The 24,286-nt window shown below is 33.1% G+C and overlaps 1 protein-coding gene across 4 annotated transcripts in view; it reads left to right on the forward strand.

Annotated features, from left to right (window-relative positions):
• The window catches only part of SENP7 (SUMO specific peptidase 7), a 142,641-nt gene extending 119,212 nt beyond the window's left edge, over window positions 1-23,429 (forward strand). For all 4 annotated transcript variants that reach the window (XM_048215236.2, XM_026492361.4, XM_048215235.2 and 1 more), the window contains 11 exons: window positions 1,562-1,824; window positions 3,425-3,558; window positions 5,066-5,182; window positions 8,330-8,452; window positions 12,149-12,241; window positions 12,883-13,007; window positions 13,775-13,827; window positions 19,022-19,065; window positions 19,159-19,227; window positions 19,920-20,070; window positions 21,535-23,429. In XM_048215236.2, coding sequence (XP_048071193.1) covers window positions 1,562-1,824; window positions 3,425-3,558; window positions 5,066-5,182; window positions 8,330-8,452; window positions 12,149-12,241; window positions 12,883-13,007; window positions 13,775-13,827; window positions 19,022-19,065; window positions 19,159-19,227; window positions 19,920-20,070; window positions 21,535-21,672 — 1,310 coding nt within the window. In that variant the 3' untranslated portion in view covers window positions 21,673-23,429. The remainder of the gene's footprint in view (window positions 1-1,561; window positions 1,825-3,424; window positions 3,559-5,065; window positions 5,183-8,329; window positions 8,453-12,148; window positions 12,242-12,882; window positions 13,008-13,774; window positions 13,828-19,021; window positions 19,066-19,158; window positions 19,228-19,919; window positions 20,071-21,534) is intronic.
• The last annotated feature ends 857 nt before the right edge of the window (window positions 23,430-24,286 follow it).

A 24,286-nucleotide genomic window follows, 5' to 3' on the forward strand; every position in this document is an offset into this window, starting at 1 on the left:
GTAATTATTTCATTAAATTGAAATTAAGTTCATTGGATTAAAAGTAATTTTAACCCTTAATGTTATGCAAGATAAATTATTTATTCTACATAATTTCTCCTGATAATTTTACTCAACCAAGAGAAATTATCTTCTAAAATAAAAGGAATACCTTACCCTTAAGTCTGTTGCCATCCCTGGCTATCTTTCTTAAGAGTTTCTTGCCCTTGTTTCATAATGAACTGTGACAGCTCATCAGTGGCAACGTTCAATAAAATACAGAAGTCTTTACCTTCAGCATTTTCTTGAGTTTCTAAAAAAACTCAGTTTACTTAAATATATCATTTTTCTAAGACTGGATTGAATACTTTTGGGAGAATGCTCCCAAACCTGGTCTATTTAAATGTATCTTAAATATCTCCCAACTTTGCTTTTCAACTCCTAAAGAGTCTAGTTTAGAATTGTGTAAATCAAATTAGTAAAGTTCTTTCTTACCTCTTTGATCTCTCTGCCTTGCCCTCTGTACTTCCTTGCATATAAAACATGGTAAGAAGTGAACTAAATTCTATACCTTTAATATTACAGTAGTCCCTCCCTTTATCCATAGAGTATATGTTCAAATCCCCCCCGCCATAGATGCCTGAAACCACAAATAGTACTGAACTCTGTATATACTATGCTTTTTCCCTATACGTACATACCTTTGATGAAATTTAATATACAAGTTAGGTATAATAAGAGATTAACAACAATGACTGATAATAAAATAGAATAATTATAACGATATACTGTAATAAAAAGTTACATGAATGTGGTCTTTCTCAAAATACCTTATACTGTACTTACCCTTCTTCTTGTGATGATGTGAGAAGATAAAATGCTTATGTGATGAGATGAAATGAGGTGAATGACATAGGCATTTTGATGTAGTGATAGCCTACTATTGACCTGATGGCGATAGGCCAGAAGGAAGATCATCTGCTTCTGGACTGTGGTGGTTGACCATGGGTGACTGTAACTGTGGAAAATGAAACCATGGATAAGGGAGGACTACTGTGGTTATTTTGCTGTCCTACTCCAAATTAATTGGGAAAATTCATGATTAAATAGAGAAGTTGGGGAAATAAAAGTAGTTATTTATAATTATTATGGGGGAGTGAATGTCATCTGAGACCATTGTTGAAATGATTGATAAAACGGAATGATTTTGAAGGAAGTGTTTGATCAGAATACTTTTTTAATTGGTAGATTTGATAAATGGAGGAGGCTAGAGAAAAATAATTAAATGCTCAGTTATCATTCATTCATTTATTTGCAAGTTCACTGATGTTTACTAATACCTGCTAAATGCCAGATAGTAGAGATACAGCAACCAATACCTTTGTAGAATTTCCCTTTTAATGCAAGAGTTTAAAATTTGTGAGTTTTGAGTCTCGGTTACTAATGGCCTGTTTTGGGATTAAATTGCCCGGGTTATTAACTAACATACAAAATACTGTTATTAATAATTAAGTTATTTTAATTATAATCCCCTTGAAAAATAACACTATTGGTAAAAATTGGTGTCTTTTTTCTTTTATAGCAAAATCCAGTGAATTCATTTTCCTTGAGCTACACAGTCCTATTTCACAAAGAGAAGAATTGAAATTGAAAGATATTATGACAGAAATAAGTACAACCAGTGGAGAATTAGAGCTTTCTTATCCATTATCTTGGGTTCAGGCACTGCCTTTATTTCAGAACCTCTCTTCAAAAGAAAGTTCTTTTATTCATTATTATTGTGCTTCGACTTGTTCTTTTCCTGCTGTTGCTGCTGAAGAAATGAAGATGAAATCAGTATCTCAGGTTAGCATATGATTAATATAATTGGCGAGGTTTGGTAAAAATTTTTACACTGAAAATAGAGTGATTTGAAAATGCTGTGTTTTGTCAGAAGGGCATAGGAGCCAACCTGAAAGAACTCCCAATACCAAAGCTAGAACAGTTTTATTTTATTTTATTTTAAAGTAAACTTGACACCCAACATAGGGCTCGCACTCAATGCTGAGATAGAGTTGCATGCTCCACCAACTGAGACAGCCAGGTTCCCCAAAGCTAGAACAGTTGGATCAATAAAATCAGTAATGGTAACATGTGATTATTATCAAAGAATAAAATAAATACCCATAAATCTATATTAATACAAATAAATACCTGAATTAATGAATGAAAAATAAATACTGATGGTGGATAATTGACAATTCTTTCTTAGAAAAATATTTCAATTAGTAAATGTAAAAGGATTGAGAAATACAAAGCCATAGTTAATGGTTGTTGTAGACAAAATCCACCAAGAGATACTAAATTTAATAGGTGAGAACTTAAGGAGAAACAGGATATGTGCCTAATCTCAAAGTCTCTCAGCCAAAATATTTATTAATTATAAAAAGAAAAGTAGTAACTTTACAGTGGAGAAATGTGGCAGACATCACCAGGAGTAAGATACTGTCACATCATGCGCTGAGAAGGGTACATGACTTCTCTGGTATTCTTACCAATATTGTGTAACCTCAATCTAATTATGAGAAGAATCAGACAAACCCAGCCACAAAATAACTGACCAATACTTTTGAAAGTATCAAGGTCATGAAAGACAAGGAAAGACAGGAATTGTACGATCCTCATACAGAAAGAAGGTATTGGTGGAAACACTAGTGATAGTAGAGTAGTCTATAGTTTAGTTTATAATATACCAATGTTAATTTCTTAGTTTTGATAGTTATAACTGTGGTCGTATAAGATGTTCGTATTAGGGGAATCTGAGAGAGGCTTGTATATCTCTGCCAAATACCTCTAGAAAGAAAAGTTTTTTGAAGTTTGCTGTGGTAAATATAAACTTTTTGTCTCTTAAATTTTATTTTGTCCTAGCTATTATATCTTTTGTTCATTTTGAACTGAAAAGTTTTCACATTTTTCTTTAATTATAAAGCCCATATCTATAAGTAACACTTTAAGTTAAGCTTTGACCATTGTATATACAATATCTTTTTTTTTTAAATGATTTGTTTATTTATTTGAGAGAGAGAGAGTGCGTGTGAGTATGGGGAGGGGCAGAGGGAGAGGGAGAGAAAGAATCTCAAGGAGACTCCCTGCTGAGCATGGAGCTCAACAAGGGGCTCGCTCTCATGACCTGAGATCATGACCTCAGTTGAAATCAAGAGTCAAACGCTTAACCGACTGAGCCACCCAGGCATCCCTGTATGTATAGTATCTTTTGATCAAAAGTATTATTTTGATTTCATGATATCTTTGGAGAAATTCTAAATATATTGCTGTAACTCATTGATACTGATTTCTTTTAGTCACATTTTCTCTTAAAAGTCTAGGTTTTGACTTTATCCTTTTGAGAGTTAATGTCTATTTATGTATCTATAAGGAAACCTTTCTCTTTGCCATTTTCTGTCAGCCTTCAAATACAGATACAGCGAAGCCTACTTACACCTTCCTGCAGAAGCAAAGTAGTGGTTGCTACTCACTTTCTATTACATCTAATCCAGATGAAGAATGGCGAGAAGTCAGACACACTGGACCTGTTCAGAAGTATGTACTGTGTCATAATCCTGTTCGTAATAGGTGGACACATTAGTAGTTTTCACTCGTGTTGCCGACTTTAGTAGTTTACCTTTTTCTTTTTAATTGAGGTGTAATTGACACACAACATTACATTAGTTTCAGGTATACAACATATTGATTTGACAATAGTTTACCTTTTTAAATGTTTTGAATTTTGCTCTTACACTGATGGTTAGTAATAGAAATAATAATTTTTTAGTTTTGAGAAAGTTAGAAAAATTTATTAAGAAAACAGTTGGTGCCATTTCACTTAGTTTAATGTAAGACATAAAGGATAACCACAGTGTCAAATTTGGTAAGATTAAAGTATTTGTTGATGAGTAGCAGTGTTTGCTTTTTATGATTATATATTCCATATCTGAATATATGGTAGGAAAAGTGGGGTTACTTAACTGAAGTGTGCCTCAATTTAAGGTATTTTGGAGTTAATTAGAACTACTTTTTCATAAGTTGCTACTTTATTCATATTTTATCTTGTATATGTCTTCTCATGGTGGCCAGGCAGAATAGGGAGTCTGTGCATTTGAGGGTGATTTCTCTTCCTCTGTATGATTCCTTTTTTTCTGTTAAAAAAAAAACACAACAAAAAATGAAAGAACAGGATAGAAAATAGCCCATAAAATAGTAATTATCATATTAGCATTTAAAATTTCACATATTTTTTTTGATTCAAGTGCTTTATTTGCCATGATTAAATTAATTGCAGATGACTTCATCTTCTTGAACCTTTCTGGTTTAAGAACTACTTATTATTTTACCCTTATTATTGACTATATTCATGCAATGAGGACCATAATGTGTATTCCAAGATTATAGCTAGAAACTCAGAACTGCTCTTATTTCTGAGATTTAAGAGAAGGTGCCAGAAAAAAGATGCCTAATTAGTGATTATCTGTTTTCTACTTCTTTCTGCTTGTGTTATAATTACTTGTTTTCTTTATATTCTCTTTTTACATTATAAGCACTTTGTTATAGGAAACTTGCCTTCTCTGCTTCCATGTTATTTCTTTATTGCTCAGCTGTTGCTGTGGACTAGCCACTAACGGGAGAACATAGCTTTTGACTGTTGGCTCTTCTAAATGGAAAGGAACTAGTCTTGGGGATTCAAGCTTAGAGTTGGAAAGTGGAACATAGGAAAATCTTTTATGGTTTATTACATCAGTTTGTTGAAAGTTAACAATTGTATAGGAGAGAGATATCTTTGATAGTATTATAACTGTGAGATATAAGATATTGATTAGACAAATATGATACCAGCCCACATGGGATTAGAAATGAAAAGATACTGAGAGTACTATTAGTACCTTGTGAAAATAAAGAAGGAAAATATAATTGCTTATATCCTGTCAGTTATTTTTAATCTGTACATTTTAGTTACTGAATACATTGCCCTGTTAGTGTTCTGTATAACAAATCTCTTTGATACTGGAATTTTCACTACCAATATGTTTTAACTGCAGTTTTACTTTTTAAGGTTGATTGTATATCCCCCACCACCTACAAAAGGGGGGTTAGGGGTAACTAATGAAGATCTGGAGTGCTTAGAAGAAGGAGAGTTTCTTAATGATGTAATCATTGATTTCTACCTTAAGTAAGTACAATGATAAATGATCTCATTGGTTTTGATGTGAATCTTAAACCACATGTCTATCACTGACATTTTTTTTAACTCTAGTTAAAAGTAACCTGCCAAGAATTCAAAGATTTTTGCCTAACAAGGTTTTCTATAGTTGACTTCAGTTTTGTTCCTTTACTTCCTATAGATGCTATTTACTTCAGAAGGGTTACTATTTTTTTGTTTATTTTGGTTTTTGTTTATTTATTTACTTTTGATTTATTTTGCTGACATATTACTATGGTGAAGGAAGTATTTAAAAAATATCACATCACTTTGAGAAAGGAAAAGAAGCAACTCTGTAGTTATCTCTTGTGTCTTTAAGCACTATAAGAGTTACCTGTCATTTAAAAAATCCATACCACTATTCCATTAAAAAATAATTTTCAACTTTTTGTATAGCCAAGCTGAAGGGATAGATAGGAGAGTTTTATAAACTTCCATGCAAAGTTTCTAGTCCTCATCTTACCCGAGCCCTCTTGTTTAAATAATACTAGCCTTATTCCAGTCACTCAGGCTCTAAATCTCTCTTTAGCATTTACTCTTCATTTGATCTCTAGAAGTTCGATTTGGGTCTTTTTAAATATCTTCTACCCAGGGCCTCATGAATTATGAGGTTTTCCAGTCTGTCTGATAAGAACAGGCGCTGTTCTTACAGCTAGCTACTATTCCCTCTAATCTTTTCAGGTACTTCTCTCCCGGCTTTTCCTCACATGCATGTGGTGATCAAAATTCTTCTGAATACTTAAGGAGGATTCTCTGCAGATGTTTGGAGTTCTCTTTATCTACAGCTCTTCCCTTTTCGGTATTCTGATCTGCAAATTCTAGCTGCCTTGGTCTCTACCAGCTTTCAGCGTCTCTTCAACTTGTAGTCTGCCATGGGTTACTCCATCCCATGCTGCAGCCTGGAAACTACCAACACACTAAGCTGGGGCATTTGTGGAGCTCACCTTGCCTATTTCCTCTTTCTCAAGGATCACTGTTCTTTGTTGCCTGATGTCCAGTGTTTTGAAAACTATTGATTCATATATATTTTGTCTGATTTTTTGCTTCTTTCATCTAGGAGGGTAAATCTGGCCTCTGTTATTCCATCTTGGCTAGAAACAGAAGTCTCCATTATCATTTACTCTTTATCCTTCCTTCCCTCTCTACATACTCAGTTGCCAATTTTATTATTATTTTTTCTTCTTTTTAAAATTATTAACATGAAATGTATTCTTTATTTCAGGGGTACAGGTCTGCGATTCATCAGTCTTACCCAATGCACAGTGCTCACCACAGCACATACCCTCCCCAATGTCCATCACCCAGCCACCCCATCCCTCCACCCCCCTCTATACCAGCAGTCCTCAGTTTGTTTCCTGAGGTTAAGAGTCTCTTATGGTTTGTCTCCCTCTGGTTTTGTCTTGTTTCATTTCAGTTGCCAATTTTAGTAGATTCTGTCTCTCAAATTCATTTATTCTTTTTCTTCTGTCATCATCATTTTCTAGTACTTCTTATCTGAATTGTTATTCTGTCTTTCTAACGAGTCTCCTTGTATCCTTTATCTCTGTTTTCCTATCCATTAAGTACATTACGACCACTACTATTCTTAACTACTCCATGCATGAAATTCCCATTAGAAACGTATATTAATTTTTTATTACCCGTCAAAATGAGTTCAGACACTCTGGCATTTGAGAGTCTTGATAATTTGATACTATCTTTTCAGCCATCTACTAATAACCTTGTATGTGTTACATAGTCCAGCAAAATTGAATCGTAAATAATTTACTAAACAAAGCCCATTCTTATTTGCTCTTCTGCCTCAATGCCCTGTTGGTCTTGATTCCGGAAGACTTTCCTCTTCATCTCAACCTGTTGAAGTTTTTTTCCTTTTTCAAGGTTTCTCTCAAGTGGTACCTTCTTAAAACTTTTCCTGATCTTCTAAACAGATATTATTAACTCCTATAATACTTTATTTGCATCTCTTTTATAGTACTTACAATATTTTGCCTAATTTTAAAGTTAGTTGGTTGGTAACATTATGATCTTTCTTCTTCTGAAGGTTACGCATCTTACATCTTACTTACTTTTGTATTCCTATAATAGTATCAAATTTATATTTGGTGAGATGAACTGGATCATATTGTTAGTTTTTATATGTTTTATTGGAATTAACTAATACAATTTTATTCCTGATTTATTTCTAGTAGTACTTTTCTGTACTTCCTTTTCACTGAATTGCCTATATCTCTGTCTCATTGACTTCTTTTTTTTTTTTTATAATGATTTTTTATTATATTATGTTAGTCACCATTGTCTCATTGACTTCTTTTCAGAGGCGATTCTAACTTTATTTTTCAGTCTACTTTCTATTTATTTTTTAAATTAATGAATAACTTTCGAGTAGGAAAGTATATAAATCGAAAGTGTACAGCTAATGAATGTTCACGTATATATGCACCCATGTAATCATCATTCAGATCAAGATACCACTTCCAGCACATCAGAAGCATCCTTTTTGTCTCCTTCCATGTAGCAAAGCCTCCCCACAACCACATTAAAAATATTTCAAATTGTGTTTGTCTTTTATGCTTTTTTAAAAAAGCAATTACAAGGTCATTTTTGAACCTGCATAAACTGTTAAGAGTAGCAGAGTTCTCTAATTATGAGGGGCTTAAGCACTAAATCATTGAATTATAAGTTGAAATTGAATTAAATGTTGAAGAATTTAGTAGAAATGGAAATTTTTCTAGATTTATTGTAGTAGTGTCGTGGTTTCAGTATTTGATTAATTTTTCCTTCAGTACTCACTCTGGATTGTAAGCTATATGGTGGCAGATACTTTTCTCCCCCTCTTATTTTATATCTTAGTGTAAATAATGGTGCTTGGTACATGTTAGGAATTTGATAAATACTTGTTAAGTAAGTGAAAGAATAATCAGGCAATTTCTGCTTTAAACAATCTTAATGGAAAGTGAGGTTAATAAAACCCCCAAAAACTGAAATCAGAGCAAATTACAAGATTGGGTTGAATCTAATTTGCCATAAAAATGAAGATTTCCAGAATACATAAGGTAACTGGGAGAAGACCAGGTAAAATCTAAAAATAACTACTTCTGTGGTGTTGCTGTTTTACAGGTATCTTATATTGGAGAAAGCATCAGATGAACTTGTTGAGCGAAGTCACATTTTTAGTAGCTTTTTCTATAAATGTTTGACAAGAAAGGAAAATAATTTAACAGAAGATAATCCAAATCTTTCGTAAGTCAGTCTTTCAATGTACTTAAGTTTAAAGAGGAAAATATGCTATTTTGATGTTTCTAAGTGAAAAAACTTCTTACAGTATTTCCTAGAGTGAGCAGTATTACCACTTGTGCAGGCTTTTTTGCTCTAAGATAAACTTCTCACCCTCCACTGTTCTGTTCCCTATCACAGAAGGCTGACTCTTGCAGGCTGCATTTCCAAGTGTATGTTCTGTGGGGGACACTGGAGGTTGGAGGGCAAGGAAGGAAAAAGTCAGGTTACCCTCTTTGCCTTAGGCAGTGATTTTTGGCAGTGGCTGTATTTCCTCTGTGGGTTTTGTCTTTTACTGGACAGATCTGTAAGAGTTCCAGATCCTATCTGGAGGTACTACCGCTTCTTCCCCTTTGCCCGTTAGTGTAGGGATGTAGCTGTTTCCTCCTTTGCTAATCTCTGGTTGCCTCTCTGCTCTCTTTTTTGGCTTTGCACTTTCTCCATCATCACTGTAGCCAATTCTCTGCATTGCATTTTATCTGTCTTAAAATATAGGGTGTCTTTTGATTTCCTGGTCAGACCGTCACCAAAATACTACTCTTTAGTTAAACTACTGTAAATTATACAAAAAACTATGTTCTCATAATTTAGCTTATAATCGGAATTAATGGGGTGGGATATATGGAAGGGGAAGATTTATTAAATAAATCTGATACTTAACTTTTTTGATGCCTTATAGATATAGAAATTGATCTTACATTTTGTTTTAATTACTAGTCAGTGTTTGGCATAATCACCTAGAAACTGATGAAATGAAAGCAGGTAGAATCTGCTGTAGTTTTAAATTTTAAAATAATTTTTAAAAATTAAAATTTGATATTATATGTTTGATCATATATAAAAGTAATATAAAACAAATATACGTAAGTTGCATATTCCAGGATAAGATATATATATGACACTATGCTTAGATACTATAGTTAGTATCTTATACATACACACACACCCCCCTCCACAAGTTGACCCTGGAACAAGATGGGTTTGAAACGTGGGGGTGCACTTACATGCAGATTTTTATTATAAATACAGTACATGTAGTTACTATAAATGCTGTACATGTACTTTTCTTATGATTTTCTTAATAACTTTTTTTTGGACACCGTCTATTTATTTATTTATAATTTTTATTTTTTTAGTATTTTCTCTAGCTTACTGCATTATTTTTATAATACATTATATAATACTGTACACAATAGAATACATATAATGTACAAAATATGTGTTAATTGATTTTATGTTATCAGTAAGGCTTCTGATCAACAGTAGGCCATTAATGGTTAAGGTTTTGGGGAGTCAAAAGTTACATGAGTTTTCAACTCCATTGGGGGGGGGTCGGTGCCCCTAACCCTCTCATTGTTCAGGGGTCAACTGTGTGTGTGTCTGTGTGTATGTCTCTCACAGACAAAAACTCATACTAATGCTTGGCCTGATACATATGTAATTAGTATTCACACAAAGAATTTCTATAAATCAGTAAAAAAATAAAAAGCCCAGAATAATGGTGGTAAGGGATATAAACCTTAATGGTAAATAAATCTCCAGCAAGAAGCTTAAACTACTAGTGTTAGGAAATTGCAGACTAAATGATTCACAAACTCATTACTGTGGATTATGAGATGCTGACAGATCTGGCTTCTGTCCATTTCCCTAAACACATCTCATGACATTCTTTCCCCTCACTTATCCTACTTCATTAAGCTCAACCTACCTCCTTTCAATTTTCAAATATGTGAAGCTCTTATTTTCTGATGAAATTTCTTCTCCTGGCACTTTTTTGTTTAATAACATGATCTCTAATTGTTTGTTTTGTTTGCTTGTCCTACAGTTAAGCATCATGATGTCATGAACTTCATCTGTCTTATTTTCTCCTGTATCCATAGTGCCTTTTGCTCGGTGCTTGAACATACTAGGAACTCAAGAGAATAATAATTAATCTTACTGAATGGGGAGAAACTGTTAGACATTTAATTGAAGATTTTCTAAAGAGTTAGGAACTGAGAATAAGAGATTATATTGTGTTCCCCAAATTCTCTCCTGTTCTCCTTGCCCCATCCAGTGCCTCATATGTTAGCAATCAAATAAGGTTAGCATAATCAGGAAATCAAACATCAACATAACAAAACAAAAGAAAACCAGGTCTCTATCTTTAAGATTTTCTTTGTGTTTTTTTTAAAGATTTTATTCATTTATTAGAGAGAGAGCATGAGCAGAGGTACAAGCAGACTGCCTGCTGAGTGAGGAGCTGGATGTGAAGTGGGGCTCAATCCCTGAATCCCGAGATCATGACGTGAGCTGAAGTCAGATGCTTAACTGACTGAGCCACCTAGGCGCCCCTATCCTTAAGATTTTCAAATGGAAATACAAATTAATAGGCTATTTACTAGTTGAAAATAATTGTTTATAATCACTGAAATGGTTGGATTGTTCTGAAATAAGAAAATTCAGTAAACATGGGACTTTAGATTATTTTATAAAGCTAATCTACATAGTGTCTATAATTTCTATCACTTTTTTTCCAGCTCATTCTATATTCCATCTTCTTACTAATATTTATCTGTGTGAGTTTGGTTAGATATTCAGATGAATGGGGGTGGGGCAGAGATGTCTGTTTCCTATATTACTTGGAACTTTAAAAAAATAAATGTAAAAGAACTTAATGATTTGTTTCATTCTGTGCATAAAAAAAGAGGTTCCTGGGGCGCCTGGGTGGCGCGGTTAAGCGTCTGCCTTCAGCTCAGGGCGTGATCCCGGCGTTCCGGGATCGAGCCCCACGTCAGGCTCCTCCGCTAGGAGCCTGCTTCTTCCTCTCCCACTCCCCCTGCTTGTGTTCCCTCTCTCGCTGGCTGTCTCTGTCTCTGTTGAATAAATAAAAAAATAAAATCTTTAAAAAAAAAAAAAAAAAAAAAAGAGGTTCCTGAAGGGACTGACTGAGCCAGAAGTCATATACCATCTCTTTTATGTCACTGTTAAATACCACCCCTTTCCTGAATTTTTTTTGATATTCAAACTTGGTTTGATATCTTCCTTCCTTAGTTTTCCTGATAAGATAAAGAAAATTATTTCTGTGTCCCAATTGTTTTCTAGGTGGCTTTTCTAAATGCTATAACGTAATTCCTTTATATTTCTTATGACACTTATATTTTAGTTATTTGTTGTAGTTGTTTTCTGCCCTCATTATTTTGTAAATTCCTTAAAGGTGGTGTGGGTGATTTTTGTTAATTGTTCATAGGAACCTATTGTTGAAGAAATAAAATGAAAGATGGACGAATGGTGTGTATATTTTAACGCCTCCCTCATCACAGATAAAACATTTAGATGATTCTCTTAAGGTTTTATCATGTCCACATGGAGCTAAATTGAGTAAATAGGAATAGCTGTTTATGTTTAGTTGCTGAACTGCTTTTGGAATCTATAAAACATTTTATAAATTGCTTTTATTCTATGACATTATTGTTTATAAACAGTGATTAGGTGTAAGAACAAACAGGAGTTAATGAAAAGTGATGAGTATTATATATCTTAATGTGTGTTAAATATTATTTATCTTAAAGAGAATGGTTAAATAAACTGAACCTAGCATTTTTCAGCGTATAAAAATGACTCTTGAAACCTGTATCTTAAATTTTAAATTTTTTATATGTAAAATATCTTTTATATTTTCAGAATGGCACAGAGAAGACATAAAAGAGTAAGAACATGGACTCGTCACATAAACATCTTTAACAAAGATTACATTTTTGTGCCTGTAAATGAGTCGTGAGTATTTCATATTATTTAAAAACAAAATTGGAGAGTACGGAAAAAAATATTTTGTGTGTTCTTAGGTTAATAATCAGTAAAAAGTATGGGTATGTAAATTCTAGGTATTATTTTTAATTTTTTCCAAAGAAATGGCTAAAACTATTGAGTTACGTATCTTAGACTTTGGTTTGACGTGGTTATATTGTAAATATAGTGAAAAAACTAAAATGACAAATGCCCACAAGACTGTATTGACTGAGACATTGAATTTTTCTTTCTTGGACTCAAAAGATTTTCTGAATAGAAGATCAAAAGATTTTAGGATGAATCTTAAAATATTAACGAGAACAAGCTCTTGAAGCACAAATAGAAAAAAGGTGATACTGTGAGTCTATTTATTAAAACAGTTCCTCAATAGGAAACACTGATTGGATGAAAGTAAATAAATTTGAAATAACTCAGATTTTACCCTAAATAGTCTCACTGCTTATTTACTTTTGGAATGTATATTCCATATTGTGTCAGGTATTACAGTGGGCTTCTTCGGAATTGGTATGAAGTTTGTTATGACCCACTTTCTCAGCTGTAGGTCTGGAACACATTCCTCTGCATTGTTTAGATTTTGTGTTTTTAAGATTGTATTTCTTTTTCAACAGCTCTCACTGGTACCTTGCAGTCATTTGTTTTCCATGGTTAGAAGAAGCTATATATGAAGATTTTCCACAAACTGTATCCCAGCACTCCCAAGTTCAGCAGTCTCAACATGACAACAAAACAACGGGTGATAAACTTAATGTCGATAGTGTTTTTAATAATGACAACAGTGAAATGATTATAGTGAACAATATGAAGTTAAAAGATAGTATAGTTTTTTTATCATGAAACTTATTAGAAGAAAAAATAAGAAATCTGAAATTTTAATGATAGATGCCTAACTTCATGTATAGCCAGATGTAATTCTTAAGTTATACTGTTATGTCAAGTTTTGTTGTAGCACTTTTTTAATCTTGCTAACATGACTAGGAATTCATGTTATGGATCTGCAAGCATAGACCAGTTTTGCCTCCTTGGTTAAATTTATTCTTGGGTATTTTATTCTTTTTGGTGCAATTGTAAATGGAATTGTTTTCTTAATTTCTCTTTCTGCTACTTGTTATTAGTGTATAGAACTGCAACAAATTTCTCTATATTAATTTTTTATCTTGCAACTTTACTGAATTCATTTATTTTAAGAGTTTTTTGGTGGTGAAATCTGGTGTTTTTTTCTTAACATCAATCAACACAGTTTTTGTTAACACTAGTAAACTGGCTAGGTAATATCAGGTCTCTTAAAATTCTTCAATGATTTTTCTTGTTATAACCCAAATCTTAAGTAAGCAAATAAGTCTACTTTTTTGAGAAAAAAATGAAAATTACGTGTTTTATATCTATAGTATAAACAGTAAGCAGAATTACTAATAGCCATTATCATTAATACTGGCCCAAACCACATCTAAATATTTTGCATTAGACATAAACACTCATTACTGCTTTATTATTTCTAACTAGATAATGATCTACATAGTACTTCAGCACTGTCTTTGGGCACAGAGGATTCCCAAGTAAGTATGTTCTTTTAGATATAAAAGAAGGAAAACTCTTGAATGTAATAATTTTATCTGTAAAATAGAGCCTAGTGAGGTGTGGACTATGATGGATATTGTTGGGCCATGATAAATTGTGCTGTTTTATGGTTCTTTGATGTATTTTATGGGAATAGGAGAAAGAATAAGAGAAATTATCATTCTTGCATTTGTTTAGCTTACTTAAACTTTTTTGATTTGTTTATTCAGTAATTTATTTGGTCATTTTGGTTGGTTCCTTTTTAGATGTACTTTTATTCTTCATTATGTCAGCATTTTTTTTTAGCTTAGTGTAATCAGCACCTAAACAGCTATATATATATATATATATATATATATATATATATATATATATATATATATATTCTTTTTATTTGAGTCTAGTTGATATACAGTGTTAAATTAGTTTCAAGTGTACAACATAGAGATTTGACAAGTTTAAATGTTATGCTATGCTTACCACAGGCATAGCCACCATCTGTCACTATATAGTGCTATTACAGTATCATTGACCATATTCCTTACGCTGTGACTTTTATTCCTGTGATTTATTTTTTTATTTTTTTAAAGATTTTTTATTTATTTATTTGACAGAGATAGAGACAGCCAATGAGAGAGGGAACACAAGCAGGGGGAGTGGGAGAGGAAGAAGCAGGCTCATAGAGGAGGAGCCTGACGTGGGGCTCAAACCCGGAACGCCGGGATCATGCCCTGAGCCGAAGGCAGACGCTTTAACCGCAGTGCCACCCAGGCGCCCCTATTTCTGTGATTTATTTATTCTATAACTGGAAGCCTGTATCTCCCACTCCCCCTTCACCCATTTCGCCCATCCCCTGACCTTCCTCCCCTCTGGCAACCATCAGTTTGTTCTCTGTATTTATAGGTCTGATTCTGCTTTTTGTTTGTTTATTCATTTATTTTTTTAAATTTCACATATGAGTGAAATCTTATGCTATTTGTCTTTCTCATTCTGACTTATTTCATAGCATAGTACCCTGTAGCTCCATCCATGTCATTGCAAATGATGACAAGATTTCATTCTTTTTAATGACTAATACTCCTCTGTGTGTGTGTGTGTGTGTGTGTGTGTGTGTGTACGTACACCACATCTGTATCAATTCATCTATTGATGGGCACCTGGACTGCTTCCATATCTTGGCTATTGAAAGTAAATAATGCTGCAGTAAACATAATGGTGCACATATCTTTTCAAATTAGCGTTTTCACTTTCTTTGGGTAAATACCAAGTGGTGGAATTATTGGATCATATGATATTTCTCTTTTTAATTTTTTGAGGAAGCTCCGTATTGTTTTCCACAGTGGCTGTAGTAAACCAATTTATATTCTCACCAACAGTTTATGAGGATTCCTTTTTCTTCATGTTCTCACCAACACTTGTTATTTTTTGTCTTTCTGATTTAAGCCATTCTGGCAGGTGTAAGGTGGTATTTCATTATGGTTTTGATTTGCATTTCCCTGATGATTAGTGATGTTGAACTTTTTTCATGTGTTTGTTGGCCATCTGTATGTCTTCTTATGTCTGTTCAGATCCTCTGCCCATCTTTAATTGGATTTTTGTGTGTGTGTTGAATTGCATAAGCTCGTTATGTATTTTGGATATTAACCCTTATCAGATATATATTTGGAAATATCTTCTCCCATTCACTAGATTGCCTTTTCATTTTGTTGATGGCTTCTTTTGCTGTGCAGAAGCTTTTTATTTTGATGTAGTGCAATAGTTTATTTTTGTTTTGGTTTCCACTGCCTCAGGAGAAAAATCTCAAAAAATGTTGCTAAGGCTGATGTCCAAGAATACTGCCTGTGTTTTCTTGAAGTAGGTTTATGGTTTCAGGTCTCACATTTAGGTCTTTAATTTTGAGTTGAATTTTGTGTATGGTGTAGGAAAGTGGTCCAGTTTCATTCTTTGGCATGTTGCTGTCCAGTTTTTGTGACACCATTTAATTGAAGGGACTGTCTTTTCCCCATTGTATATTGTTGCCTCCTTTGTTGTAGATTAATTGACCATATAGGTGCGGGTTTATTCCTGGCTGTCTCTCCTGTTCCATTGATCTGTGTGTCTCTTTTTGTGGTGGGACCATACTGTTTTGATTACTGTACCTTTGTAGTATAGCTTGAAATCTGAGGTTGAGCTACCTCCAGCTTTGTTCTTCTCTCTCAAGATTGCTTTGGCTATTTGGGGTCTTTTGTGGCATCATACAAATTTTAGGATTATTTTTTACTAGTTCTATGAAAAATACTATTGGTATTTTGATAGGGATTGCGTTGAATCTGTACATTACTTTGTGTGGTATGGACATTTAACAATGTTAATTCTCCAAATCCACGAACATGGTATATCTTTCCATTTGTTTATTTGTCTTCAATTTCAATTTTACATTTTCAGAGTACAGATCTTTCACCTTCTCGGTTTATTCCTAGGTTTTTTGGTTTTTTGTTTTGGTGTAATTGTAAATGGGATTGTTTTCTTAGTTTCTATTCTATTTTGTTATTAGTGTATAGACATGCAGGAGATTTCTGTATATTAATTTTGTATCCTGCAACTTTACTGATTTCATTTATCAATTCTGATAGTTTTTTGATGCAGTCTCTAGGGTTTTCTATATATAGTATGTCATCTGCATATTGTGACAGTTTTACTTCTACCTTACCAGTTTGGTTGCTTTTTATTTCTTTTCTTGTCTGATTGCTGAACTTCCAGTACTATGTTGAATAAAAGTGGTGAGAGTGGACATCTTTGTTCCTGGTCTTAGAGGAGAAGCTTTTAGCTTTTCCCCATGAATATGATGTTAACTATGGGCTGTCACACATGAACTTTATGATGTTGTTGAGCTGTGTTCTCTCTAAACCCACTTTGTTGAGAGTGTTCATCATGAATGGATGTTGAATTTTGTCCAGTGCTTTTTCCACATCTATTAGATGATTATATGGTTTTTGTCCTTTAATTTGTTAATGTGATGTGTCACATTGGTTGATTTTGTGGATACTGAACCATCCTTGCATACCTGGAGTAAATCCCACTTACTTGAGGTGAATGATTCTTTTAATGTAGTGTTGAATTCAGTTTGTTAATATTTTGATGATGGTTTTTGCATCTGTGTCCATCAGAGATATTGGCTTGTAGTTTTCTTTTTTTGTAGTGTCTTTGTCTGGTTTCAGTATCAGAGTAATGCTGGCCTTGTAGAATGAGTTTAGAAGCTTCTCTTCTATTTTTTTTTGGAATTGTTTGAGAAGATAGATACTAACTCTTCTTTATTTTTTTAAAAAAATTATTTGTTTTTGAGAGAGAGAGAGAGAGAGAGAGCAGGGGGAGAAGCAGAGGGAGAGGGACAAGCAGACTCCACACTGAGTGCAGAGCCCAATGTGGGGCTTGATCTCAAGATCCTGAGATCATGACCTGAGCCAAAACCAAGAGTCAGTTGTTTGACTGACTGAGCCACCCAGGCGCCCCCTAACTCTTCTTTAAATGTGCGGTAGAATCTATGAATCTATCTGGTTATCGACTTTTTGTTTTTTGATTACTGATTCAGTTTTATTGCTAGTAATTGGTCTGTTCAGATTTTCTGTTTCTTTCTCATTCAGTTTTTGAAGATTGTGTGTTTCTAGGAATTTATTCATTTCTTCTTGGTTGTCCAACTTGTTGGCATGTAAGTTTTCATAGTTGTTTTTATAATCCTTTGTATTTCTTGGGTGTTCTCATCTTTCATTTCTGATTTTATTTGAGTCCTCTTTTTTCTTGATGAGTCTGCGTAAAGGTTTATCATTTTGTTTATATTTTCAAAGACCCAGCTCTCAGTTTCATTAATCTTTTCTATTGTTTTTTGTTTTAGTTTTTATTTCATTTATTTCCACCCTGATCTTTATTATTTCCTTCCTTCTAGATTTGGGCTTTGTTGGATTTTTCTTTTCTACTTAGTTTAGATGTAAAGTTAGATTGTTTATTTGAGATTTTTCTTGTTTTTTGAGGTAGGCCTATATCGGTATAAACTAACTTCTTAGAACTGCTTTTGTAGCATCCCAAGGATTTTGGACTATTGTGTTTTCATTTTCATTTGTCTCCATGTATTTTCTTAATTCCCTTTTTGATTTCTTTGTTGACCCATTGGTTGTTTAGTAGTATGTTGTTTAGCCTCCACATTTTTTGTTTTGTTACCTTTTCTTTTATGGACCTCCAAACTGGTATGCATGGTCTAGATTTGGTGTCTTAATTGACTAAAGTAGCCACCTAGTGATTTTTTTTTTTTTTTTTGGTAGGTACAGAGAGCAGCAGCCTTGCTATCCTGGCATAGGTTTTTTTCTTTACTCTTACTGGTATTAGGTGGGCAGAAGGAAGGAAGTTTCCTTTTCTCACTAACAGTGACATGATAGGGGAGTTTCTCTTACTTATAGAAACAGGCTTCTCAGGGGTACCTGTGTGGCTCAGTTGGTTAAGTGTCTGCCTTCGGGTCGGATCATGGTCCCAGCGTCCTGGGATTGAGCCCTTCATCAGCAGGGAGCCTGCTTTTCCTTCTCCCTCTGCCCCCCCAACCACACTTCACAGTCTCTCTCTCTCTCAAATAAATAAATAAATAAAATCTTAAAAAAAAAAAAAAAGGCTTCCAAATTAGGTTCCTTGGAACACTTGTTCTAAGATGCAGATTATGATAAAAGGATTGTAAGGTCAGGTAAGTTGGGTAAACCCTGTCTTATTCCTCTTAAAGATTCACTGTTACATTAGAATAATAAAGGTGCTGGAAAGTTTTTTATTAAAGAAATCTGCTTAAGTTTGATCTGTTGTTTCTCAAATTTGTGTCCACCGGCATATGTTGAGTTAGAAAATGTATGTAAGGGTAGGTTAAATTAACTTGTTTATCTTTGCTTAAGATGGTAGCTCTGAATAGACGTAACTAAAATTCTAGGTTGTTTTTAGGCTATGTTAAAGTTCTGTAACTTCTTGAGGCCACATGGAAAAGTGTATAAGATACTGTATCACCAGTATAAGAAAATAAATCAGTGAATTTCTGAAAAAATGATGTTGGCTCACTTTAGATGATGAAAGGAGCTCTTACTTGAAATTTTAATTTCAGAGTATTTCAGACATTTTAAAGAGTAACTGCATATTAATTTATTCAAACTGGTTTTAATTGCAAAGTCATAAAAATTCCTGTTATTTCAGAGCACTGAGATGAATACATCAGTACCAAAGAAAATGTGTAAAAGGTAGGTACATGCTGTAATAATAGTTTTTCAGATATTTAAATTTACTCCATATGCAGATATGTATACCTTGATTTTTTCTTTTGCTTTTCATAGGCCATGCATTCTCATACTAGATTCCTTGAAAGCTGCTTCTATACAAAACACTGTTCAGAATTTACGAGAGTAAGTAATAACAATTTTACCCTCACTCTGTTATCTAAAATCTCAATAATTTTGAAGCTACTGTAAGAATTACTAAAAAGACTATATCAGGAATTATATTTTATTATGTATTTAGATGACATCTACAAATCTAATCAATAATAAATATCCCCTATTGTATGTTAATATCCAAGTATTAATATTTCTCAAATATTAACTTGGATATATTGAAAGCAAATTTGGAATTTGTATTCATAACTGAGCAGTAAGTGTAATTTTACAAAGCATTGCAGATATTAGTGGTTATCAAAAGTATCATTTTAGAAAAAGTAAGAACTTTTTCACATTTTTATTGTGTGTGTGTGTGTGTGTGTGTGTGTGTGTGTGTATAATTTTGTAATTTACTATAGGATCTGGAAATAGCTAGCAACTAAGTTTTAAAATAATTTATTAGTTTACTTCCTAATATAAGTGAGTTTGTAAGTGTGAGTTATGAAGTTGAGTTGTTGAAAAAAATCTAGATTTTAGTTTGAAACTCAGATGATTTTCTTTTAAGTAGTAACCCTTGTAGCCTCACATACTATAATTTGTACTGTTAAATTTAGAAATTTGACTTGAGGCAACACATCTGGCAGCAAATGTTTTTCCATCTTTGTGTTGAATAAAAATAAAGGGATTTCTACTAGAATCACTGTACTTTTTGATGATTCAAGGTATTTAGAGGTAGAGTGGGAAGTTAAAAGAAAAACTCATCGTGAATTCAGCAAAACAAACATGGTGGACCTATGCCCTAAAGTTCCTAAACAAGATAATAGCAGTGATTGTGGAGTATATTTACTGCAATATGTGGAGAGCTTCTTTAAGGTATGTAAAGGTGTAAATAAATATTTTATTCACAATTACCAGCATATAATCACAAATTACTGGGTAAGCAAAGAACCAAGAAAATATTACAGGTAATCAAGAAAGAAAAAAAAAATAAGACCACATATAATCCAGATACTGGAGTTATTTAACAGACAAGAACTTTAAAATGATTTGAGTAATATGTTAGAGAAAATAGTCAAAGATGAACAAAATGGATAGGGATGGAATCTACTAAAAAAAATCAAGTGGACATTCTAGAGCCCAATGCATAATAATATATCTGAAATTAAGAACTTACTGGCATTTGTTGTGATGAGCATTGGGTTTTGTATGTATGTGATGAATCACTAAATCCTACATACAAAACTAATATTATGCTGTATGTTAACTAAGTGGAATATAAATAAAAATTTAAAAGTAAAAGAAAAACGAACTTACTGGTTGGATTTAATAGCAGACTTGGATATAGCAGAAGACAGCATTAGAACTTTAAAAAAAAGGGCAAGAGAAGGAATTCCACTGTATTTCGAAGAGAAAAAAAAGAACAGAATATAAGAGACAAGTGTGATACAAGTGAAAAAGTTTAATTTACGTGTAATTAGAGTTCCAGAAGGATTAGGTTGGAAGAGAGAGAAAGGCAGACAAAAATTTGAAGAAAAAATTTCAAAACTATAAGACCCATATATTGGGGGCACCTGGGTGGCTCAGTCGGTTATGCATCTGCCTTTGGCTCAGGTCATGATTTCAGGGTCCTGTGATCCAGTGCCGCATAAGGCTCCTTGCTCAGCAGGGAGTCTGCTTCTCTCGCTCACTCTTCCTCTCACTCTCCTTCTGTGAGAGCGCTCATTCTCTCCCTCTCTCTCAAATATATAAATAAAATCTTAAAAAAATAAAAGGCCCATATATTCAAGAATCTCAGAAAACCATAAGCTAGATAAATACAATAATGAGCCCAAGTGTTATTTTCTAGCTCATCAGTGATACTATAGGTAGCAGTATTGAGGAGGAAGTTTTAAAAGGAATCACTCTTTGCTTTTTAAACTGTCCACTCATTACTTCAGTCATTACCAGCATTATTTGTGAAGCCCCTCTCCTCTCTCTGGAGGTCGGGGGAGCGGGGTGAGACTGAAAGTTCCAACCCGCTAATTGCATTGTTGGTTGTCTGGCAACCAGCCCCATTTTTTGGTGTGGTGTTATGAAAATGGGTACAGGAGTAGGGTATTTTTGACTGGTACTAAAGGTTCTTTCAGCACATAAGGGTTATAGTATACAGTTAGAACTTTTGGTATAATTGGGGAGGAATGGTAATACATAGCTTAGGTAAATTACAGTATATAAATTATATCTCAGTAAAGCTGTTATTTTAAAAAGTTAGCAGTTTCTCATTTCTTATAAAATGAAATTAAAACAAATTTGAATTGTACTGCTAAAGTGATTGTATTCTTTCTTTTCTTTCACTAGGATCCTATTGTTAATTTTGAACTTCCAATTCATTTGGAGAAATGGTTTCCTCGTCATGTAATAAAGACCAAACGGGAAGATATTCGAGAGCTCATTTTGAAACTTCATTTACAGCAACAGAAGGGCAGCAGTAGCTAGTTAATCCGTACAAACATGACACAGATGTTCTGTAAGATTACTGGAAAGCCGCTTACCAGCATTCGTGTTAGTCAGCTCACAGAGAAGAAAATAACGTGTGGTAGTTTTATAAGTCATTGAACAGTATCTGAAATATATAAGATAAATGATTAGATTGTTGAGATCTCATAGATGCCGTGGAAAATGGGGGTGGTATAGATAAACTTATTAGATAGAAATTAAAATTTCATAAATATTTGATATTTTTCTGATTAAATATGCTTCTGATTATGCAATAGCATATGTAAATGTAGGAATGTTTTTGTAGATGATAAAACTATGTGATCTGTACTTCCATATAACTGGGAGTTGAGGGGAGTTAGGTCCTCCCTGGTGCCAGCCCCAGTGCTTGTCAAGTTTGTTGACAAGTCACATTATATTGTAATTCTATTCTTTGCAGCTCAAGCATGCAGTATGAATACTGTGTATTTTTTAAAAGAAGAGTTTAGTATTAAGGCTTCAGAAAATGCCATTTACGGCATCCCTTCTGTATAGTGTAAAAGAAGACATGATGTTAGGAAGATGATAAAAATTGACTCTTTCAAAGCGCAGCTTATTTTTCTCAATTGCTAAATGGAACTGTTACTCTGCTGTAATTGTTATATGTCCTCTTTTTCTTTTGATGTCATATGTGGGGATCTGAGAATTTAGTTCATTCATTCAGAATGAAATTTGGAACAAAAAACTTTTAACTGTCCAAAATAGGTTTTTAAAAGTTATGTATGTAGCTCAACTTAGTTTATTTGAGGTATAGCTTTATCAATATTGACTTCCATCCTATTCTGATATCTTAGAATGTATGTACACAGTTTCTGTAAGTATAGAAGATAAAATTGATGTCCTCATAACTTTAATTAAAAAATACCCTCAAAATCTTATTTATTAATTGTTAGAATTAAATATATAATTTTACAGCTCTGTTTACCCGTTATTCATCTGCAAAGCCAGATTGCTCGAATTGCTTTTATATTTTTAAATCGTAGTTTTTAGAAACCTATGATCCCCGTGGAGCATAAGTTTTTATTAAATGTTCAGGTAACAGTTTTGAATTCATGTGATGATGGTGGTATTATATGATTAAGGACTTCACAACCTTTTAATGTTATCAGGAAAATTTTGAGGGGACAATGATACTGTATTTTCTCAGATAAGAAACCTGTTTTCTAAGAGTATTATTTTAATCTTCTGTTTAAGCGTCTCTTGGACTTATATTGTTAACTGTATATAAAGCAAAAGGCTTTATAAAAAGTGAAGCAAAGGCAATTTAAGGTAAAGCTAAAAGTTGGAACATTTTATTTCAAAATCATGTGAATTCGAAGTTGTCAGTTAAGCCTCAGTGTTTTTCAGTTTTTGTTAATCTTGTCACCATCTTTATATTGTTAAAGATATTTGTCTTTTGGAGATTTCTTATAAAGATGGTTATAATTAAATGTTTTCATTCCCAATTTGTGTGTGTATGGGAGGGGACTTTTTAAAATGACTATTAATTATTTTGTACATCTAATTTTGGGAAAGCAAGTATGTAATACATCTTCTTGTGACTTCTTAACTTTTTTGTTTGTATGTTTTTCAAAGGTACCACTGTCCTTTATCATGTTTTGAAGATTGTTTAAAATTCATTTTCCTAAATTCATGTGGAAATAATGTGTTGAATATCAACATTTTATATTAAACATGTTTCCAATTCATTAAATTAGGGTATAATTTTTCTTAAGAAACATGAACCATTCTTAGAAATAAATGTTCAAATTTATGATTTCTAGTTCATATCTTATAACTGATGCTTAGATTAATTTTTCTTTCTCCTTTAACAGGCATATAGTTAATTTGTTCATTCAGGAAACATTTTTGGAGCATCTACTAATAGGCAATTTGCTAGGTATAAAAAAATGAACTGCAGCTTTTATTCTTGAATCATTTATAGTCTAACGGGAGAAATGGACATATTAATAGTTTTAATATTCCTAGTAAAAACTGTAATAGAGTTTCTTGGGAGCTCAGGAGGGAGTTCATCCTAGTTCTCTGTGTGTGTATATGTGTATGTGTGCGTGTGTGCGTGTATGAGTGTGTGCGTGTGTGTGTGAGCAAGAGGTGGTAGAAAGGTAGTAAGAGAGTTGTCACTGGACAGGGAAAGTCTTCCCAGAGAAGATAATACTACTTTTAATTTACAACTCTTGGGAAAAAAAAAAGTAGTAGCTTTTTTTTTTTTTTTGAATCCTGTCTTATCACTTTAAGTAGGATAGAAAAAGTTTAATGCCTCTTATAATCAGCTTGTTTTCTTTTTATGTTATGGGAAAAAGTAGGGCTCTTGTTGTACAAAGCCCTTTCTAATCTTGTTCCAATCTATGTGCTGTCCTCATCTTTCCAGTGTCACCTAGTTTTTAATCATATAAAATTATTCTTTTATGCTGTAATTGCTTTTGGCTTAACACCAAGCTTAAGCCTTTACTTCATAGCAAATTATCTTGGATTTTCTTTCTTTCAGTAGTGTTTCTTTGGAAATGTACTGAGCTAAAATAAATGTGAAATGTCATTTGTATTCAGTTTTTTTTTAATTGTGAAAATGACCTCTAAT

This window comes from Ursus arctos, unplaced genomic scaffold (assembly GCF_023065955.2).
Source record: "Ursus arctos isolate Adak ecotype North America unplaced genomic scaffold, UrsArc2.0 scaffold_4, whole genome shotgun sequence".
Classification (NCBI taxonomy): domain Eukaryota; kingdom Metazoa; phylum Chordata; class Mammalia; order Carnivora; family Ursidae; genus Ursus; species Ursus arctos.